The sequence below is a fragment of the Triturus cristatus genome, chromosome 8 (genome assembly GCF_964204655.1).
Source record: "Triturus cristatus chromosome 8, aTriCri1.1, whole genome shotgun sequence".
Lineage (NCBI taxonomy): Eukaryota > Metazoa > Chordata > Amphibia > Caudata > Salamandridae > Triturus > Triturus cristatus.
The window spans coordinates 598500287-598519431 of NC_140591.1; the positions used below are offsets into that span (position 1 = coordinate 598500287).

The 19145-nt window shown below is 49.6% G+C and overlaps 1 protein-coding gene across 1 annotated transcript; it reads right to left on the reverse strand.

The window, feature by feature from the left end:
* Positions 1 to 248: 248 nt before the first annotated feature.
* KCTD12 (potassium channel tetramerization domain containing 12) lies at positions 249 to 8333 on the reverse strand. The gene has a single exon (XM_085622047.1). It carries the CDS (start codon positions 7217 to 7219, stop codon positions 6260 to 6262), a length of 960 nt encoding a protein of 319 aa, XP_085478173.1. The 5' UTR covers positions 7220 to 8333; the 3' UTR covers positions 249 to 6259.
* Between the last annotated feature and the right edge of the window lie 10812 nt (positions 8334 to 19145).

Consider the following 19145-nt stretch of genomic DNA (forward strand, 5'->3'; position numbering starts at 1 on the left):
GCAGAACACAAAGCAAATCTACAGCAATTTAAGAGTTCCTTGAGGAATCAAAGCAGAACCATCTCAATAAATGTTGGGCCCAGGTGCATGACCTCTTTTGTGGCCTCCTCGCTGGAACAGTTTTGAATGCATTAACCACTTTTAAGTAATTCAAGCCATTGTGATAACAAACAATGTTGAATTAGTGGAAAGCTAAAACTGACCAGCACCCACCAGCCAAATAGAACCAAATGAAAACTTCAACAAGCTTTTTAAAAACCTTTTATTTTAGTGCTTGGAACGACATTTTTTTGTCTTGCAACAAAGTTTTAGTTAGAAGTCAGAGTCTAACTTGCCTGTCATTGTAGGAATGACATGGTAAGGATGATAGGACACATATTTAGTGAACAAATCCATAACATTAATTATAGCCACAAATAAATCCTCCTTAACAAATGCCATTCTCAATGTAACTGTGACAATCTGAGAACTGCTCAGAGGATTTTCTCAAATTCTGTTGAACTAGACAGTGACATCGGATTTTGGTGACTAGGGGAAAGTATAAGGAGCAGGAGGAGGGCAGAAAGTAAAGAACAGCATAGTCTCATGTGAAGTAGAAGGAGAAGTGAGGTAGATAGAGATATGTTGTAGGGAGAGATGCTAGATAAACAAAGAAAGGTAAGGTAGCTACAAAGAAAACTATGGAGCAGCAGAAAAAGGAAGAGGTGTGTACAGGAAGAAGACTGGAGTTTTAAAATGAGGTTAACTACAGAAACGGAATGCAGAGAGAGGGAGAAGTGTATGGCACAAAAAGGGTTAGGATTGTATAAAGAGGCAAGGTTAAAAGAGGTGAGTTAGAGAGGTACATATAGACAGAGGTTAGGTAATGACAGAAGTACAGAAAGATGAAAGGAAGGGGGAGGGGTGCCTGGCAAAATGAGTAAAGGTATAGAAAACCAGATAGGTATAGAGCTTAATGAGGTAGAACGGAATGTTGGAGGGTGTGAAGGATACAAAGATGAGTAGAAAGAAAAGAGGCAAAGTTGACAGCCAGGGGTGAGGCAGAGAAAGAGAGGAGAGGCTCTACCACTGTATCACAGAGAAAGGGTAAAGTAGAGAGAGCTGTGAGGTAAAAACAGAGAAGTGAAGCACAGAAACGTACACAGAGAGGGAGGTAAGGTGACTTGGAATAGAGGAAGTGGTGCAGAGGAGAATGAGAGAGAATGCAATGACATAGAAAGGGTGGGGTGGAGATGAGATAACTAGCAAGGAGTAAGGTAGTGAGAATTGAGGTGGAGACAACAAAGGTAAAAAGAAAGAAGGCAGATAGAGAAGTCAGGTAGTGAATGAATGGTGCAGTAAAATGTGCAGTAAAATGAGGGGTTAGGTCATGAGAGACATAGATGGCAGTAGAGAAATGACGTGAGAGATGTTGGAGAAAGAGGTGTTAGAGAAATTAGGTAAAGAAAGGGGAGGTATAGAAAGGGTGGGAGGAGAAGTGAGGATAATGAAATTGAGAGAATATGAGGTACAGTAAAGAGAGCCGAATTTCTAAGACCTAAAGTCAATGAGGGAGAGATGCAGAGTTCAGGAGTGAGATGCAGAGAGAAGTGAGGTACAGAAAGTGTTGAAGTAGAAAGAGATCTAGAGAGATGTGGTTGTGAGAGAGATATAGAGAAGTGTATTGAGAGAGGTAAAGTAGGCATAAATGAGGAGACAGAGTGGAGATAAAGAGGGTATTCAGACAGAGATGTAAAGATAGACGGGTGAGGTAGAAGAGGTCCTGTGAAGTAAGGAGAGTAAGACAGAAAGGTTATGCTTTAAATAGCAATTAGCTTCCTGAAAGTATGAGGGTAAAGCTGGGCAAGTCATGCATGAGCAGATATTAAACTAAAAAAAAAAAATTTTTTATATCTTTTTTAAAACATTGTTGCTTTACCAGGATTCTTTGTGTAATTGCATTTCATAATGACAGGCTACACAGCAAAGCTGTGCTCAACAATCATTGAAATAATTTAAAATGTGCCACAGATGTTTCTAAAGCCATGTTCTACACTGGGAGACACATATCCTATGGCAGTCCCCGTTACAAAGAAAAAAACATCTAATAATCTATATTCTAGGTGAGTAAGGCTTTGCAGATTCCGAATGCAATGCAAATTACTAGCTATATATCGTTGTCATGAAATCTTCAAAGAGAATTTATAGCATCGTCAAATGATAAAAAAAACTAGAGTATTCTTTCAACGCGTGTCTACATATATTTACAACTGAATAGCGAATTAAACTTGGGTGGGGATATAGCTATACATATGTCTATATGTATATTCTCTCACACACACACCTGATACAGAATGGGAAAAATAAAATATAAAGTAATGAAATAAAATGGCAAGATCTATTTGAAGCACTTTTTTGCTGAAAACAGTTTATTTCATACAAAAGTTATAAAAATTAAACAAAGAGGTAAGAGAAAATCCTAGTTCTGGGTTATTAATTTGTGTACCACTGGACAGTTATTACTTGTGTTTTTCATTTACTGGCGAATTCCTGCAAAATATGCACAATATGATAAGACATAGGGCAACCAGGAGGGATTCTGCGCTGTGTTGCACAAGCCCATGTTCTTGGTCTTATTGCTCGTCTAGCTTTAAAAGAACAACACTTACTTTCCAAAAGCAAGACATCTCACGGTATATACATTATGGCAATAAATACATAGTGCACCAATATCCAAGTCTGTGGTTAAGACAGGTGAGCAAACTACTGCTACAGCAAACGCAGGCTGGACTATCATATAGCAAAAATGAAAAATACACTTCCGCATGTAAGCACGCACTTATATTGCCATTTTTTAAAATGTGGCACAACATATAGGATATACGTTCGAAAGTAGCAGATACTTATATAGGGAATTCAAGTAGAAAGGTACTGCTGATTTGAAGAGGTTGAGAATGGGGAGGATACAAAATACTTCAAAATAAAACCTTGCTGTGAAATTCTTTGGTTAGGTCATAAGTGCCTACCACCTGTCCAATCATGCCAGGAATGTCTCGTGTGTCATAGTTTATAATGTTCACTCACCAGTGCTATTTTTTAGGGTGCATGTGGAAGGATTCTAATCAGTGGTTATCTGTCAGCCTGAGCAGAAAGCTCATTTATAACTAGGAGGAGGTGCTGTACTAACCGATAAAGTGCCAGTATAATAAGAGATAAAGGTAGACTACTGACAAGTCAATTTGTAGCTAAAAAGATACCTTGTGCTTTTCAGCCCACTAAGAATTGTGCAAATACACTCAGACATAATTATTTTAAAAGTGTTATACAAATAACGTGTGCACGTGAATGAAAATGGGTCTGCCGTGTTCTGATGGAATAAATAAAGAGTACATTTAAATTATTGAATCTGTTGCTTGTCCTTACATTGTGCTGCAGGTATCAATAAACTTAAGTACCAGTCCAGGCTAGGTGATGGTTGGATACAAATATACTACAATCTTGGCTGTTGTCGACTTCAAGAGAGCAGGCCCGGCCCAAAGGATTTAATTGGTCATTGCTTAAGTCTAATGATATGAGAAGGGCTAATCATCGACCACGTGCTCTGCCTTTTCCATTGAGAATTGATCAACCATAAAGTAGCTGTCACAGAAGAAGAATTTATAATCAACAGGCAAATCTTTTGGAGCGCTTTTTCCAATGAAACTTGGCAATGTTTAAGTAATATTTTTAAACGCCTATGTTCAAAGGTGAATAATACAGATGGCACACCAACAAAATGTTAAGACTTGTAGGAAAATACAGCGCTTTGTGAAGTGGTCATTAAGATGTACATAGTGTACTGGAATTAACATTTGCATGGTTGAATGCCTCTCTATAATAACAGTCTGTCTGCCTCTTTCCACATTAAGTGACCCGTTTCCCTCTCGCATCGCTTCACAAGCAGCCCAAAAATGTTGAGGAAGGGATCAAGAGAAGGAGAACTGGAACAGGTTGGTCGATGATGGAAGTTGGATTCCAGTAGAATGATCGAGCTAGAAGACCTGGAGAGCCATGAGATTTAGGTAGAGGCAAGTTCATAACATTGGCCTTAGACTATAGCATACACCACAAACTAGGCCGTCAGAAGGCCTTTATCATGGCAATAGTGCATTAACAGACTATAACATAACCTCATGGTGAAGTTTGGGTGCAAGTGGTGGACAGAGACAGTTTAGCATCTTAATTACAGTGTTTATAACCCCACCATACTATGTGAAAGCACTTCTGTGCCACTAAAGTCCTGAAGAGGGAGCACAACTGCTGTATTCCAAACCGCACCCCAGCAGGCACAGCCGATGGTCGCCAGAATTTCCTGGCTCTACCTCTGGTTCATTAGCTTGTTACTATTTTTTTCAGTACCTTTCAACTTGCCAGTCAGCTCAGCTGCGGTGTTGAAGAGCAGGTAAGGACTGATGAGGGATAAACTAGATAGGGGTAGTCTGGCACATAGAGCTGGTTTTCTTGATAAAAGTCATATTAGGTCCGTTGGTCCGCTTTACATTCTTTGCACTGCCATAATTGCTTCAGATAAGGGTTAGTAGAGCAGGATTGCCTTATACTGGTCGAAATTGTGTTCTGGTGGGTTGATAAACTCATCTCCCATTGAGGGCCACAGCCTCTTCCTAAATCCGACAAAATAAAGGAAGAATATTGTGAGTTGAAATGAGAGTGACCATTAAGAGAAAGTGAGTGTGTGGATTCCCAGGCAGTGAACACAAAATAAAAGGCCCATTAGTGCTTTCTTAGATGAAAGCCACCCACGACCCCCTCCAATAGAAACATGTAGAGAACTTTAAGTAAAGCGCTCAGTTATTTTGCAATATCCAAGGAGCAAGGATGTTGGGTTTTTAAAATAGGTTTCAATGAATGCTAAAGTGGGTTAGAAACTAAGCTGAGTCAGCTTATTCTGGCCTTCCAGCATAACCGGTGCAACTCTCATCTCAAATAAATTTTCCCCACACTACTAACTTGCTGTATAAGCACTAGTTCCTATGACTTTCTTCAGAATTTAAAATATTGATAGGATATATATCTAGTACTGGGTGAGGTGCGTAATTTGTGAGTATATGCAGATGGCTTGCCAACCAATGGGTACATTGTCCACTGATATAGTGCTCAGCTGATCCTGGACATGTTCTTCGTTGACATGTCCCAATCACAGATTATGAAGGGAATGCACTATTTAGGCATGTGACCAAATCATTTTAGTTTGGCAGGCTTTTGTTCTTTATCAGCACATCTAGACCTTGAAAGGTATTGTTGGACTTTTTCTTGGATAGTATATTTAGATGTTAACTAAAGGCCAGGATCACCTTGGGTCGGCCATATTTGAAAATAGGAGCTATTCTTTGTGTGAAAGGGTATGTACTTTTTACTGTGTCTGGGTCATGAGTAATCTAGTTAGACGTGTGTTCCTTTTAGATTGTCTAAATACTGTTGGCTACAGCAGGTTGCTGTTTTGTTGGCACACCTAGTTCACGTTAAACATCGCAGACGTGTTATTCATTAACATGTTCAAGCAATGCATGCTTTGGCAGGCTTGTGTCAATGATTAACAGGTCTAGCTAAAGTAGGGTATGGTGGGTTGCTTTTACAAGAATAGTATACCTCAATAATGTTGAGAATATCCTACCTCTTTGAACCATTTCCTGGTTGGTTACTTTTGGTAATGTTGGATGCTCTTGTGATATGTGTCTTATTATCCTGGTTAGATCATTTAGGTGTGGCGGTTAATGTCCTTTCTTATAGCTTGTCTACATTAAGCCGAGTATAGTCAGGACATTCTAGTTAATGATATTTCTAGACTGGGAGGGGTATCCTGAGGCACATTATCCTTTAGCATGTCTAGATGACATGGGGTACAGTAAGGGCATATTTGGCAGCCTTCGGGACTTGAGTTGGTTGTAGGGATGGGGTTCTTCTCTCACAGTACTCTAGACTCATGATAGGAAGTGGGTGTATGAACGTTTTAGCATGTGCACCTCGAGGGGCATCAGTACCCAGTTTCACAGGAGGACCGTTAGGGCAGGCCATGCTTCCCGAAAGCATAGCTCCATTATGCTGACTGTGGTGAGGCCATGCTGTTTGATAGCATTTCCATTTTAATCCTTGGTATGAGGAATGCACATTCCTTGCCGGAAATGTCTTTCGTGTCGGGGGCGTGGTTATTTTCCGCGATTACACGTCCAGCTACCTTAGCACGGCCTTCAACTCATTTGCACGACTCTGTCAAGGGCAGAGTTCAGTCTCGGCAGAAGACATACTCGGTGTAGCTGGTCCACACCTTGTCCTCGCTCTGGTCACCGCTGGCGAAGGCACATGTGCCGGTGGAGCTGCAGGCAGCCATGCGGAAACCGGCCTCGGACAGCCGGTCGAAGGCCTGCTCCAGGAAATTGAACTTTAGGTAGTAGCGGGAGGTGTAGCGCTCGGGAGGCCGGTCGGGGTCACGGCTCTCGTTCAGCGTGTCGCCGAACACCTCCTTGGCCAGCGAGGTCTTGCCGCAGACGGTGATGCGAGCCACGCGTCGGAACTTGGCGTCAGCCTGCGCCTCGCGCCCCATGGTGTACGAGCCACGGTAGCCCACTGTGATGTAGCCCGAGCGGCGGCCCTCCAGCGACTGTGAGGGGGTGAGGCGGGGGCCGCGGTAGGGCTCCATGGTGGGTGAGGGCACGCCGCCGGGGGAGCAGGAGGCTGCCTCGCCCAGGTCAGACTCCTGGTAGCCCATCAGCGCGGGCGGTGGCAGCAGCAGGTCCTCCCCGCCGGGCTCCTCGCGGCCGCTGCGCGCGGGGCTCTGCAGCAGCATCAAGCGGCGCGCGAGCTCAGGCAGCGCGAAGAACTCGGCCTCGCGCTGCAGTCGCAACCGCTCGGGGAAGTAGTCGGGCAGCACCAGGCGCAGGTCCCGCAGGTAGTCCAGCACGTAGCGGAAGAGGAAGCCATCGCGGTCTAGAAAGTAGCGGCCCTTGCTGTCCCGGGCCAGCGGCGGCCGCGTCTCCCCGCGGGGCGCCGGGGAGAACATGCGCCACAGGAGGGAGTCGGGCACTGCCACCAGGGTGGAGCGGCGGGTCACGTATACCTGGCCGCCCACGTTCAGCTCCATGATCTCCGAGAGGTCCGGGGGGCAGGCGGCGCTTCCACCGCCCGCAGCTCCCGCAGAGCCCCCGGTGCCGTTGGGTAGTCCTCTAGTGACGTCCTGGAGGGCCATTAGGGGGCTTGGGGGAGGCAGCGTGTGGAGGCTGGCGGCCTCGGCGGGCAGCGGTGGGCACAGGGAACCTCCGTGCTTCTGGCCCCCGCGGTGCCGCTGTCCGAACGACTGTTGATGGCTGTGCTTGTAGATTCGCTGGGTCGGTGCTGCCAGCTGTGAGAATGATGCACTTGTGCAGTTATTTATCCCCTGGATGTGTCTATGCTTCTGTACAGGGTGCAGTCCGTGGTGCCAAACAACTCCTTGGTGAGCGTGCACAGGGTGCCGCTTCTTGTACTGCGGGGTTTCTGGGTGCCCGCCGGTGCTGTTTTACCTGGCGGCTCCCGCCTACCTTTTCTTCCAGCTGTGGGCGCAGTGGGCACAGCTGCTTATCCTGCGGGAAACGGTGATGCCCTTGGTGGGAGCAGAAGGGACCTCGCATACGGTTAGTTCTTAGAGTGCAGCTGTCGCCCTCTCTGGTCCTTTCCTCGGGTTATCACTTGTCACCTCAGGGCATGCGTTGGTCCTGCTGCCCAGGTATGGATACTTGCCTCCTGTGTCCTGTGTAGTGAGTTTCACTATCCTGCGGTTTCCCCAGTTCTGCAGCTGGTCTCCGACAGTGCTGCTGTTTGTCTCGCAATGTAGTCGTTGCCTGCCACCGGTGATACTTCGGCTCGTGCGCCCTGGCTGTTACCGATTTCTCTGGGCTGTTGTTGCTCTTTTCCCAGTGCTGCTCTTTTCCACCCAGTGCTGTTGCTACCGACCTATCTCCATTCCTGCTATGGAGAAGCTGCTGCTTCTCTCCCTCCGCTGTCCCCAGCCCCCGGATCTCAGGCTGTCTGCTGGCAGTGGCTCTGTCCTGTCTGTGCAGCTGTTGCTGTTGGTTCTGGGTGCACAGCTGATCCAGCCACGGACAGTTGATCTCACTCTCCCAAGGAGCTTGCTTCTCTGCCGTCCTCCCCGGGTCTCGGCTGGAGAGTCACGGGGAGCTGCCGGGCGGTTGGTTTTATGTGCAGTTGCTGCATGCACATTGGGGGCGTGAGAGAGCAGGCGGGGGAAGGTGGGATCGACACGGGCAGCTGACAGCGCGCGGTCTCCTTCGAGGATGGACTCTACTTCTGCTCGGAGCTCTGGTCTGCCCTCACCGGTGTCGGCACACACCGACCAGGCAGAGAGGAGCCGGAGGGACCGGGAAGACGTGGTCTGGCGGCAAGAGCTGCCAACTGTAGAACCAGGTTCCAGTCCTCAGTCAGCTGAGCAACATATGATTCTAGGCAAAACACTTGCTCTCCCCGAGCCTAAAAAGAGAAAAAACACAAATCAGACCTTGTATAATGTAATCTGATGCTCACGTAAAGCGCTCTATTGCCCATGAAAGTTAGCGCTATATTATATGAAACTGCAAAAAAGACAAATTAAAGAGCATGGTGGATGCAAGCCCAGCACGGACAAGAGACGCTCATTAGCGTAGATACGACAGGTGCCAAAAATGTGGCACCTTCTCCTCTGTATTATTTTCTGACAAAATGAGGTACAACAAAACGTAAAAATATATTCTTCGCCTTCAGAACTACAGAAGCACGACTGAGTGTTGTATTCGATGCGCAAAGATCACTGGGGCATTGCTGATGTTTTGAGGTAGCGTGGTATGTAATGTCCAGCACTTAACGAAAAGTCTCGACTTTGGCCAGCGACCTCCACGCTGCTTATGTAGCACTAGCAGACCCAGGTAGGAGTGAGCTGTATGAACTGCTGTTCGAACCTCTTCATCACGGACATTTGTCGGTACACGGGGTTTATGAACATGGCAACCGTGATTTGGAGCCACTCTTTCCGACATCGCACCAGGCACGCGCGGAACACCATAACAAGGACAGCAGAGTAATTTTTTTTTCAGGCAGTGCTGCCTGTTCTTATGACACTAGGCTGCAGGCATTTTAATGTGAAGCAGCTGTGCCGTCGTGCAGCAGCGGAATAGGTCTAGTAAGGCATTACAGTACTTAAACTTGGGCACATGCCAAGAGACTGGGCTCAGGGGCGGGGCTTCCATTAGTCCAGGAGGCGGAGTGGCACCGGGTCCCACAGGAGTGAGGGGCCCTTTCAGCCCTTATTATTTCGGATCAAACAGCAGCTATGGTCCCGGCCTCCGTAACACACCAGCTACGCTATTGAAAGAATAGTCTAACGAACAGTTTCTCTAGAAATCAAGCCTTGCTTAATTTTGTGAAGAAAGAGTTTTGCACTGAGTGTTCAATCTCCCGAAAAAAGGCTAAAGTCACTTTGCGCCATTACCGCAAGACTTCGCGTTCTGCTGTTAATGTGGGTTTTTCATTATCCTCGGAGTAGCAAATTCAGAGCAGGTTGTTAGCAAACGGACGCCGAAAGGGCATTACGTTAAAATATAAATCACGTCTCTAAATGTGCGTTTTATGCCTAGCCGCACCCGTTGTGGCAGCCGCACCACGTCTCCAATGAGGAGATGCAGTTCGATGCTCACTGATTCTGCAAATCGACAGCCTGCTGGGCATTGCATCTTCATCGTGCACGTCTTCATACTCATGCTTGAGATGCGTGGCACTGTGTTTTTGATCACACACTTCCGTTTTAAACGCCAGTAGGAAGTTTGTCGACACACTAATTTTTCTTCCTGTTTTGTTGCTACAGTTATTTCATGCTCCCCCAGGTTCTGCTTCGCAGCTGACCCAGCCAGCTAAAGGAATACGACCTCCTGACACTCATCATAGCATCTCTGAGGACAGAGCAGTGCAGAAGAGATGCGACCCTGCACTGCGTGTACAATGGCGTTCAGAAATTCCAAAAGTAGGTCTCTGCTCCTGAGCACGAGCGCCCCCTCCAGGAGCTGCGAGGAAATGTACACAACTCAGTGTTTTGAAGTTAAATTGAGTCGCAATCGAAAAAGCAAAGCGGAAGCTTTAAGAGGGGATAATATGTGATCGGAGTCGGCGGTGTTTAAATATACTCTCCACTTATTGATTCTCGATAAAGTGTCGTTTATGTTATCCGAATCATCACGGCAGTAGAAACAGGGTAAAGCAAGTGCGTTTCCGTTGATCTCTTTAGTACCCCCAGGGGCACCCCGCTGTCCCCCCTCCCCCATCATGGGTTACCCAAATGACACACACAAGACAGTTGGTGTTGGGTAACAAAATGCTGCAGGTTTATTACATAATTCCAGAATATGTAATGGGTGGGTTATCTTACGGGCGATCCAAGGGCAGGCAACCAACTGGGTCGCCTGCCCGCCTGATGAGCCGGGCAGCGCGGGAGCGATGCCCGCCGTTGCTGCCCTCCAGGTGATTCTTTCTATGATCACGTGCCGTTGGTAATTCTACTCACGCCCCCCTTATCGGGGCGGAGCGTCGCATAGCAAGCCCCCGGTTGTTCAGGCCCACAACCGCCCGCAGGACTAGCGGGGCGCCGACACGGCTTCCGGGACCTCCCATGAGGCTCCTCGTTTTGGCTCAGGCACCACCTCTGGTGCCGCGCAGAGGTACCCTTTGTACCGGCCTGCTTCCAGATCGCCCTGTAACTCCGCCTGCAACGAAAAAGGAAAACATTACAACGCTCAGCAAACCCCCCCCCCCCACCCAACGCCTACGCCGGGTAAGCGGTAGGGAGGGAAAAGGCGAGGTGGGCGACAAAGAGGTCGCCAGGAAGGGTGGGGAAGGCTAAATAGCCTCCCCCTCACACCAGGGCCAGGTAGTGACACGCATTGCGCGTCACTTCCGGCCAAGCCCGAGGAGGGGGGCTCCGGTCTGCGTCCCCGCCCCCCCCCCCCGGTGGGAGGGGGTGGGGAGGGGTGACCGGTGCCCCGGGGCCACTAAGGTGCCGACCGCCTATTGGCCCCCTGCGGGGGCCGCGGTCAGCGGCATAGTACCCCCAGGGGCACCCCGCTGTCCCCCCTCCCCCATCATGGGTTACCCAAATGACACACACAAGACAGTTGGTGTTGGGTAACAAAATGCTGCAGGTTTATTACATAATTCCAGAATATGTAATGGGTGGGTTATCTTACAGGCGATCCAAGGGCAGGCAACCAACTGGGTCGCCTGCCCGCCTGATGAACCGGGCAGCGCGAGAGCGATGCCCGCCGTTGCTGCCCTCCAGGTGATTCTTTCTATGATCACGTGCCGTTGGTAATTCTACTCACGCCCCCCCTATCGGGGCGGAGCGTCGCATAGCAAGCCCCCGGTTGTTCAGGCCCACAACCGCCCGCATGACTAGCGGGGCGCCGGCACGGCTTCCGGGACCTCCCATGAGGCTCCTCGTTTTGGCTCAGGCACCACCTCTGGTGCCGCGCAGAGGTACCCTTTGTACCGGCCTGCTTCCAGATCGCCCTGTAACTCCGCCACAGCCCTGGAGGCGGCTCACCGTCGCAGCCAGGGCCCCCCACCAACCCGCTATAGTCTTACCTGCCACCTCTCCTATCTAGGGCTTCCTGCAACTAGCTGGAAGGGAACCATCCTAGCAGAAAGAAGAATTTGAAATTCTGCCACTTCATGACAGTGTGACAGCGCTAGCGGGACTCAAACCTTGTGAGATCCCTTATATCCACAGGCCCAAGACTTACCAGTGAGCTATAGCTCCTGGTGTTGTAGATGGCCCCATCTAAGCCCCCAAGGCCCGAGACGCTATCCTAATCGGAATAGGGTCTGCTGAAATAAAGGACCCGTTAGGCCTGGGGAGATGTGCCAAGAACTATTCGCCCCCCATGTGGGCAGGTTACCCTCTTCACAATTCTGGGCCTGCCCTCTTAGGCTATGAAGGCGAGAAGGGGTTTACTTAACCTTTGGCCAGCCCCCTCTGATTGCTAAACCTGGAGCACAGGAGTGCTCCTAGCTGCCAGCGCGTGACCGTGGGCAAGGGGCGACTCCTGCCCCTGCCCACCATCCCCTATTCCTTATGGGAATTATGCCCCTACAGATCCCTCTGTGATGTAACCCCCTAGGTATACCAGCTTCGGGAATCTGTCTGGCTTAAACATTGCGCGCTGTCAGTAAAGTTCAAGCATTGAGGATTGACTAAGTCCTACTACGCCCCTCCCATCCTGCTCCTCAGAAGGAGGGTGGCGGGGGGTGCCCCCCACCACAAACCCAGAGCATCCCCAGCGGTGCCAAATTCCTGCTCCGTTGAAGTGGAGATTTAGTGCACCCTGGGCATGTCAAATGTACTATTGACATACTGTCCCCTTGCGATTGCCCCGCTGACACCCCAGTTACTGGGACAGCAGCACCCTATGTTTGCTGGCAGCGCCCCTAGCGCGGTAACGTGTCCGTAAACCCGGATCCCAGTCTCCCGCAGCTGCGGTACGCGACCAGTGAATCCGGTGGGGGATACCCCCAACCGCAATGGTCCTCTAGACATTAAGAAAAGCCCTATTTTACCTGGGCCTATCTCCAAATGATGGTGGTTTCACCCAGCTGTAAGGCCCGAGGCCCGCCTATGGAGCCTATTTAATTGTTTTGCTACTCGGCCCCTTTATGGGTAGGCCTCAGAATTAGGACAACGCGTGTGCTCCCAGGGCACGGTGCTCCCTGAAAGCAGATGTCCGATACCCACACGCTGATACTTTCATCTGATGCTAACTGCCCTACGGCTGGAAGCTTCCCAGGAACCGTAGACTTCGTGGTCCCACCTAAAATGATCCCATCGACTGGCGGGAACCCAGTGGTGGCAGGACCTGCATGGTACTCCATCTCCGCGTAGCTAACGCTTATTTGTGACGCCGGAGCAGGATATGACCCCTTAGTCTCAAGTTCTACCCCTAAAGGGTAACCTCGGGGGCGGACAAATCTGTGGGAACCAACCGGAAACTTTGGTGCAAATACCGGCCCTATTCTGAATGTTGCGAATGCTGCAAGGTCCATAACGCCCTGACGCCATGAGGCTCTACGTGGTGTTTACCAAACTTTGAACAACAGCACCCTTGCTATATAACAACTATACCACCCACAAGCCGCCCTGGCTAAAGCGCGGGTGGAAGGTCCTCACTGAAGCAACCCGAAATCTGTCTTTGGTTGCAGTGGAATGCCCCCCAAAGTACACCTGGACCTATTCCTATATGGTTCCTTTAGCTACTTCTCCTGCAGGCCAAACTCTTGGTTATGGTGCCCAGCTCAGTGTGCTGCAGGCTAATCGGCTTAACAATGAACTATCAGTGGATTTGAGACAGAGGTACACTCCAAAACACCGAAATAACCACGGGTTAAAATCCGCTCGCGAGCGGCGCACCTGCAACCACTTGGTCAATCACGCCGGTAACCTATGTGGTGACCACTTATTCTTTTGCCGCTAAGTCAGTGCGTCCCCGTATCCAATGCGATTGGGGCACTGAGCTACACCCATATCTACACCCATCTAGTGGCTCAATCCAGACTTCCTTTAGCATTAGTTAATAACTAGCATTCTATCTCGGTTGCGTTGCCCTGCCAGACTAGGCACCCACCTGGGTGTCTAGGTTACAGTTAGTTATGTGTGGTTTCCCCCATATCAGTGTCACTATAAGTGACAGTTGAAGGCGGCCCACATAAGCATGTTGGCGGGGCAGAGATGCGGGCATAAGCATACCTCTTATAGACTGTCGGCAGCGACCCGTGTTTAACTGTTACTAATATGGCAATGACCGTTCTACATTAGGACTATCCCGACTCTGGTCCGTCCTACCCAAGGACTGATGCACTTGGGAGCGCGAGGCCGTACGCAATGGGGGTGGGTGTCGAGACAACAACAACGACAAACGACCCAAGCCCCCTTTCAGCAAAAGGTTGGCGACGAGCTACACGGGGTCACGTGTGGTCAGGGTCGTACTGCGCGACCCTTGCTGTAATTAGCACTCTCATATTGCGCGAACTCGACCTGAATGGTATGGCAGCGCTGTGCATGAGCAACATATTTACACACATATTCGGGCACGGGAGTGAGATCATGAGCCGCCAGGTCCGCGACCCTCGGGAACCCAGGCATACCAGGTCCAGCAGCTCGCATACATATTCGGGCACGGCGATATTCATTTATTTACCCAGCGTCACAAACCCCGCACAAATTCGATCCGAAGGTAATGGCGCGGAGTTCATGAGCACCGTATTTACATACATAATCGGGCACCGGAGATTAAGTGATCTGCCCGCCGTCACAGCGCGACTCGCCCGACGGTATGTGGAGCGCAGTCCATGCGCCCCATATCTACATACATAATCGGGCACGGAAGTGGGATCATGAGCCGCCAAGATTCGCGACCCCCGGGGGGCCCGGTGGACTAGGCCCAGCAGCACGCATGCATATTCGCGACCCTCGGGGTCCAGGCAGACCAGGCCCAGCAGCACGCATGCATATCTGGGCATGGGGTGATCAGTGATAGCCCAGTCATATATATACCTATTCGTGCACGGTGGATTAATGATTAGCTCAAACTGTAATGCTCGCAAAATTATTAGAGCGCCGGACACAAGCACCGACCAAATAACCCATTCGGGTGCAGGGGGTGTCGTAATGCACAGATTCACCTAATGCGCGCGAATGTGGGCACGAGCAAATTCTTGTGAATAATACATGCACTTGTATCATGTGTCTGCATTATAGGAAGCCAGCCAATACATGTTGCATATTTATCTAGCGTGAACTGGACCCGAGGGTACTGGAGCAAAATCTTGTGAACAATGCCTGCACTTGTATCAAGTATCTGCCTCATAGGAAGCCAGCACATACATGTTGCATATTTGTATGGCGCGAACTCGCCGCCAAAAGTATTGCACCGCTTTACATGAGCACCGTATTTACGTTACACATACAGGCACGGGGAGCGTGAGGGATTCATACCATGGAACACGAACCCCGTGCCAGGTCACGCGAGCACCGCCCCAGATTAACCCTTGAGGTGCGGGGGGGCCCAAAGCACAACTATGTGCTCAGCATACTGTGCGGGCCGACATGTAATTTTGCTGTTTCTGACCTTGCTCCTAGCTGTATGATACGCGTAACATCATACCTACCACAAGTCAGCACTATTGGCTTCGTTCCTGACTCGCACAACTGTCCCCATTACATCACGCGACAGTAGCCCCCAGCTCAGCGTATGGAGCAAAAGGCCACAACGTCAATCTACCAGCCCCAATATACGCGAGGCCAAACAACCCGTTTACGCGAAGCCTCTGTCGCTAACGCCACCGCGCGCCAAGGCAACTGAGCCTGGACGCGAGCACCGTACCACCTAACTCAGGTCAGGTGAGGGCGCATGTACTAGAGCGCTGGACGCCCGCTACATGCTACACATGCCTGCGCGGGGAACGACGAAGTTCCTTAAAGCAGTAATACGCGTCAACGAGTAATGACCTGAATCACCTAATGCGCGCGAATATAGGCACGATCGAGATCTTGCGAACACTGCCTGCACATGAGCTCATAGGCCTCCAGCAATCGTAGCTTGCATATTCATCCAGCGCCAACGCGACCCGAAGGAATTGGCGCCAAATTCGTGGCCAAGCAATCTATGCATCGCGCATCTGCCCATGTAGGCAGCCAACCAATACCTGTTGCCTACTATATAGCCCGAAATCGACCCGAGGTATTGAGCGCTTTGCATGAGCATCACAAGGCACTGGGAGCTCAGTACCGTGTTAAATGTTCCAATACGTAATCGACCTGAGGTATTGGAGCGCTTTACATGAGCACCGTATTTACATCACACAAGCAGGCACGGGGAGAGTGAGAGATTCGTACCATATAACACGAACCCCGTGCCAAATCACGCGAGAACCGCACCAGATTAACCATTGAGGTGCGGGGGGTTAGTAATGCCCGTAAGCGCGTGATGTGAATAATGCTTGTACTTGTGTCATGTATCTGGCTTATAGGAAGCCAGCAATTACATGTTGCATATTTATATAGCGCGAACTGGCACGGAAGGTATTGGAGGACTTTACATGAGCACCGTATTTACATTACGCATTCAGGCACGGGGAGATTAAGTGATGCGGCCAGAATCACAGGATGTGGACGCGACCCAAAATGATCAAACTCTGGTTACCAGCACCCAAATCAGCAGTCCAGCCGAGGCCCATCCCTTCCGCTTTCTACCTGACCTGCTCGTTCAAATCCCATGCTAACTGCACTTGGTGCCCCATATATGTCACTTAAGGCCCTAAAGGCAGCCAGCAGTTGCAGCGTGCATATTTATGTAGCGCACTCTCAACCAGAAGGTATGGGTGCAAAATTCTCCTGCACCATGCTGTCCCTGCATCAAGCATCGGCCTTCTAGGCCGCCAGCCACTACATGCTGCCTGTTTACATAGCGCAAGACCAACCTGACGGTATAGGCGCGTTTCACATGTGCGCCGCATTTAAATCACACATTCTACCGTCCCCGATCTCTCGAGCCCCGCCCCCGGGTGTAGCATCGCATGCCGCCTGTTGTGTTTATATAGCGCGAACCCGCCCCCAAGCTATTGGGTCGCTTCAACATAGCCCACATTTTACATTACGCATTCAGGCACAGTGCGGTTGGGAGGGTTGCCCAGAATCACGGGATGCGGGCTGATAAAGCGCGAACCCGACCCAAAATTATTGGGGCGCAAAACCAAAGCCCGTATTGACAGTACACATTCAGGCACGGTGCAATTGAGAGTGTGCCCAGAATCACAGGATGCAGACTTATATAGCGCGAACCCGACCCGAAGTTATTGGACCGTTTTAAAATTCGCCCGTATTCACATTAGACCTTCAGGCACGGTGCAATTGAGAGAGTGCCCAGAATCACAGGATGCATACGTACATAGCGCGAACCCGACCCGAAGTTACTGGGCGCATTAACAAAGCCCGTATCTACAGTACACCTTCAGGCACGGTGAATCGAGAGAGTTGCCCGGAAACACAGGATGCGGGCTTAAATAGCGCGAACCCGACCCAAATTTATTGCCGCGCTTTAACATAGCACGTATTCACATTCCACATTCAGGCACGGTGCGGTTGAGAGAGTTGCCCAGCATCACAGGGTGCAGACTTATATAGCGCGAACCCGACCTGAAGTTATTGAGGCGCTTTAACAGAGCTCGTATTTTCATTACACATTCAGGCACGGTGCGGGTAGAGAGGAATGTAGACTCGAACTCCAAACCTCTGGGTTCATAGCTCATGGTTATGGTTCATGCGCGCAGTACATAGGGCAAGGGTCATGTTGTAAATTAAGGCAGAATGTGATTAAGCATTTACTGAAAACATTAATGCTTCCCTTTGTTCATGTTTTCCTCATTATGTTGGCCGAAGTCCGGACTCCATTTTGTATTGACATGCTGCCATGTGTTCACCACGAGGAGAGTCCGACCTCTGTGTTAGTTGCTCTTGCAATCTGCCTAGCAACAGTTTATGAATAGCTCTCTCTTGTCCGTCTGGCGCATGCCCAGACTTGACCACATCTGTTATAATTAGCTTTGCCTGACCATGTGTTTTCGCGGGCCCAAAGAGCGTGTTGGCTCCGCCTATGTATTGATTCAGTATCGAGAATGACCCTAAATGGTAATGTTCTTCAACCTCATGTGGTATCCACCCACTTATGAGCCCCTCTGTTGTGTATAAAAGGGGACTGTGTATGCAAGTTCTTTGTGCTACTCCTTGCAATACTGAAGAGTGTTGTGTGGATTGTAGGACCACCCTTAAGGGTTAATAAACGTTGTTTTTGTACTTTGCAGTTTCCGTGCCAACTTCCTTATAGATTTCGTTACAGAAGAGCGAACCCTTGTCTCTTGCGGGCCTAGCTGGGGCTTGTATTCATCAATTGGCGCCCGTCACGTGGGGCTCATCGGCGACTCGGATGCTCGAAGGACTGGTCGCGACGAAGGTGAGGAGTTTGGCCGGGGACGTGATCACTGCCAGCGGCGTCTTAGCCCTGGCATCCCGAGGTTTTTCTTCCTTCCCTTCCGAGCTGACCATCTGGGTGGCGCCGGTCATCGACTGAGACCTCTTCTGTCGGTCCTGCCGTGAGAGCCGTTTGGGCGATTGTGGAGCTTGGCAGTTGGAACCTGGACTCTTGATTGGTAAGAACCGTTGTACGGTACTTGCTCCGAGTTTTGAAGCCTGGTCTGGCTATTTGAGTTTGATTGATGGTGACTAGTCATATTTTGAATTTGTCTTTGTGAAAATATATGCGTTGCAACACATATAGGCAGGTAATGTGGAGAAATTTCTCCGGAGCTGTGTAAACTTTGAACGGCGCAACGATTAAGTGCCATTTTCTTTATAATATTGCATATTTTGCATTATTCCTAGCATGCCTGCTTTTAGCGCACTCCGTAAGTGGTGCTGCTGTTTTGGAAACCGGTTGAACCTCGAGGAATCTGCTCCAGCTCCCCCAGAGGGGACTCCTAATAGGGATATGTACGTGAAGCATGGTCTTTCTTCCATAATGTACAGCACGTTATGGAGGAAATATACGAGGAAGGATCCTGAGTTGCGATGGCCTTTGTATGGATCGTTTGATATACGTAAGATTGAGTATGTGGAACAGTGTATGTGTAAGCGACGTGCTCGTCAGGATATGTTTGAGTGTGTGCGATTATGGGTGAAGGAAGTGCGTGAGCGAGAGAAACGTGAGAAAGCGCTGTTTGATAAGGAGCAACGAAAGAATGATCATATGCGAGCGCAGGAAGCGAAGCGTCGGGAGGACAAAGAGCAAACGGACAGACAAGAGAAAGAGCGTAGGCTACAAGTTTCGGGTCAATATGTTGTTCGTCAGCCACTTTATCCTGTCCTTAATAATCCTGATGACGATTTTTATTTACTAGATCGCTCTCCGCCCCCTTATGTTGGCGCATCTGCTCCGCGGCCGCAAGATTCTGGCCCGGCTTCGGGTAAGGTCGACACACGGTCCATGTTATCGACCGAGCATATGGCTGATCTTCGGAAACTTTCCCTCCGTGCACTTAAGGGCAAGATGTCT

Coding starts and splice junctions, on each gene's coding strand:
- KCTD12 (XM_085622047.1), bottom strand. CDS start 7,219: ATGGCCCTCCAGGACGTCACTAGAGGACTACCCAACGGCACCGGGGGC.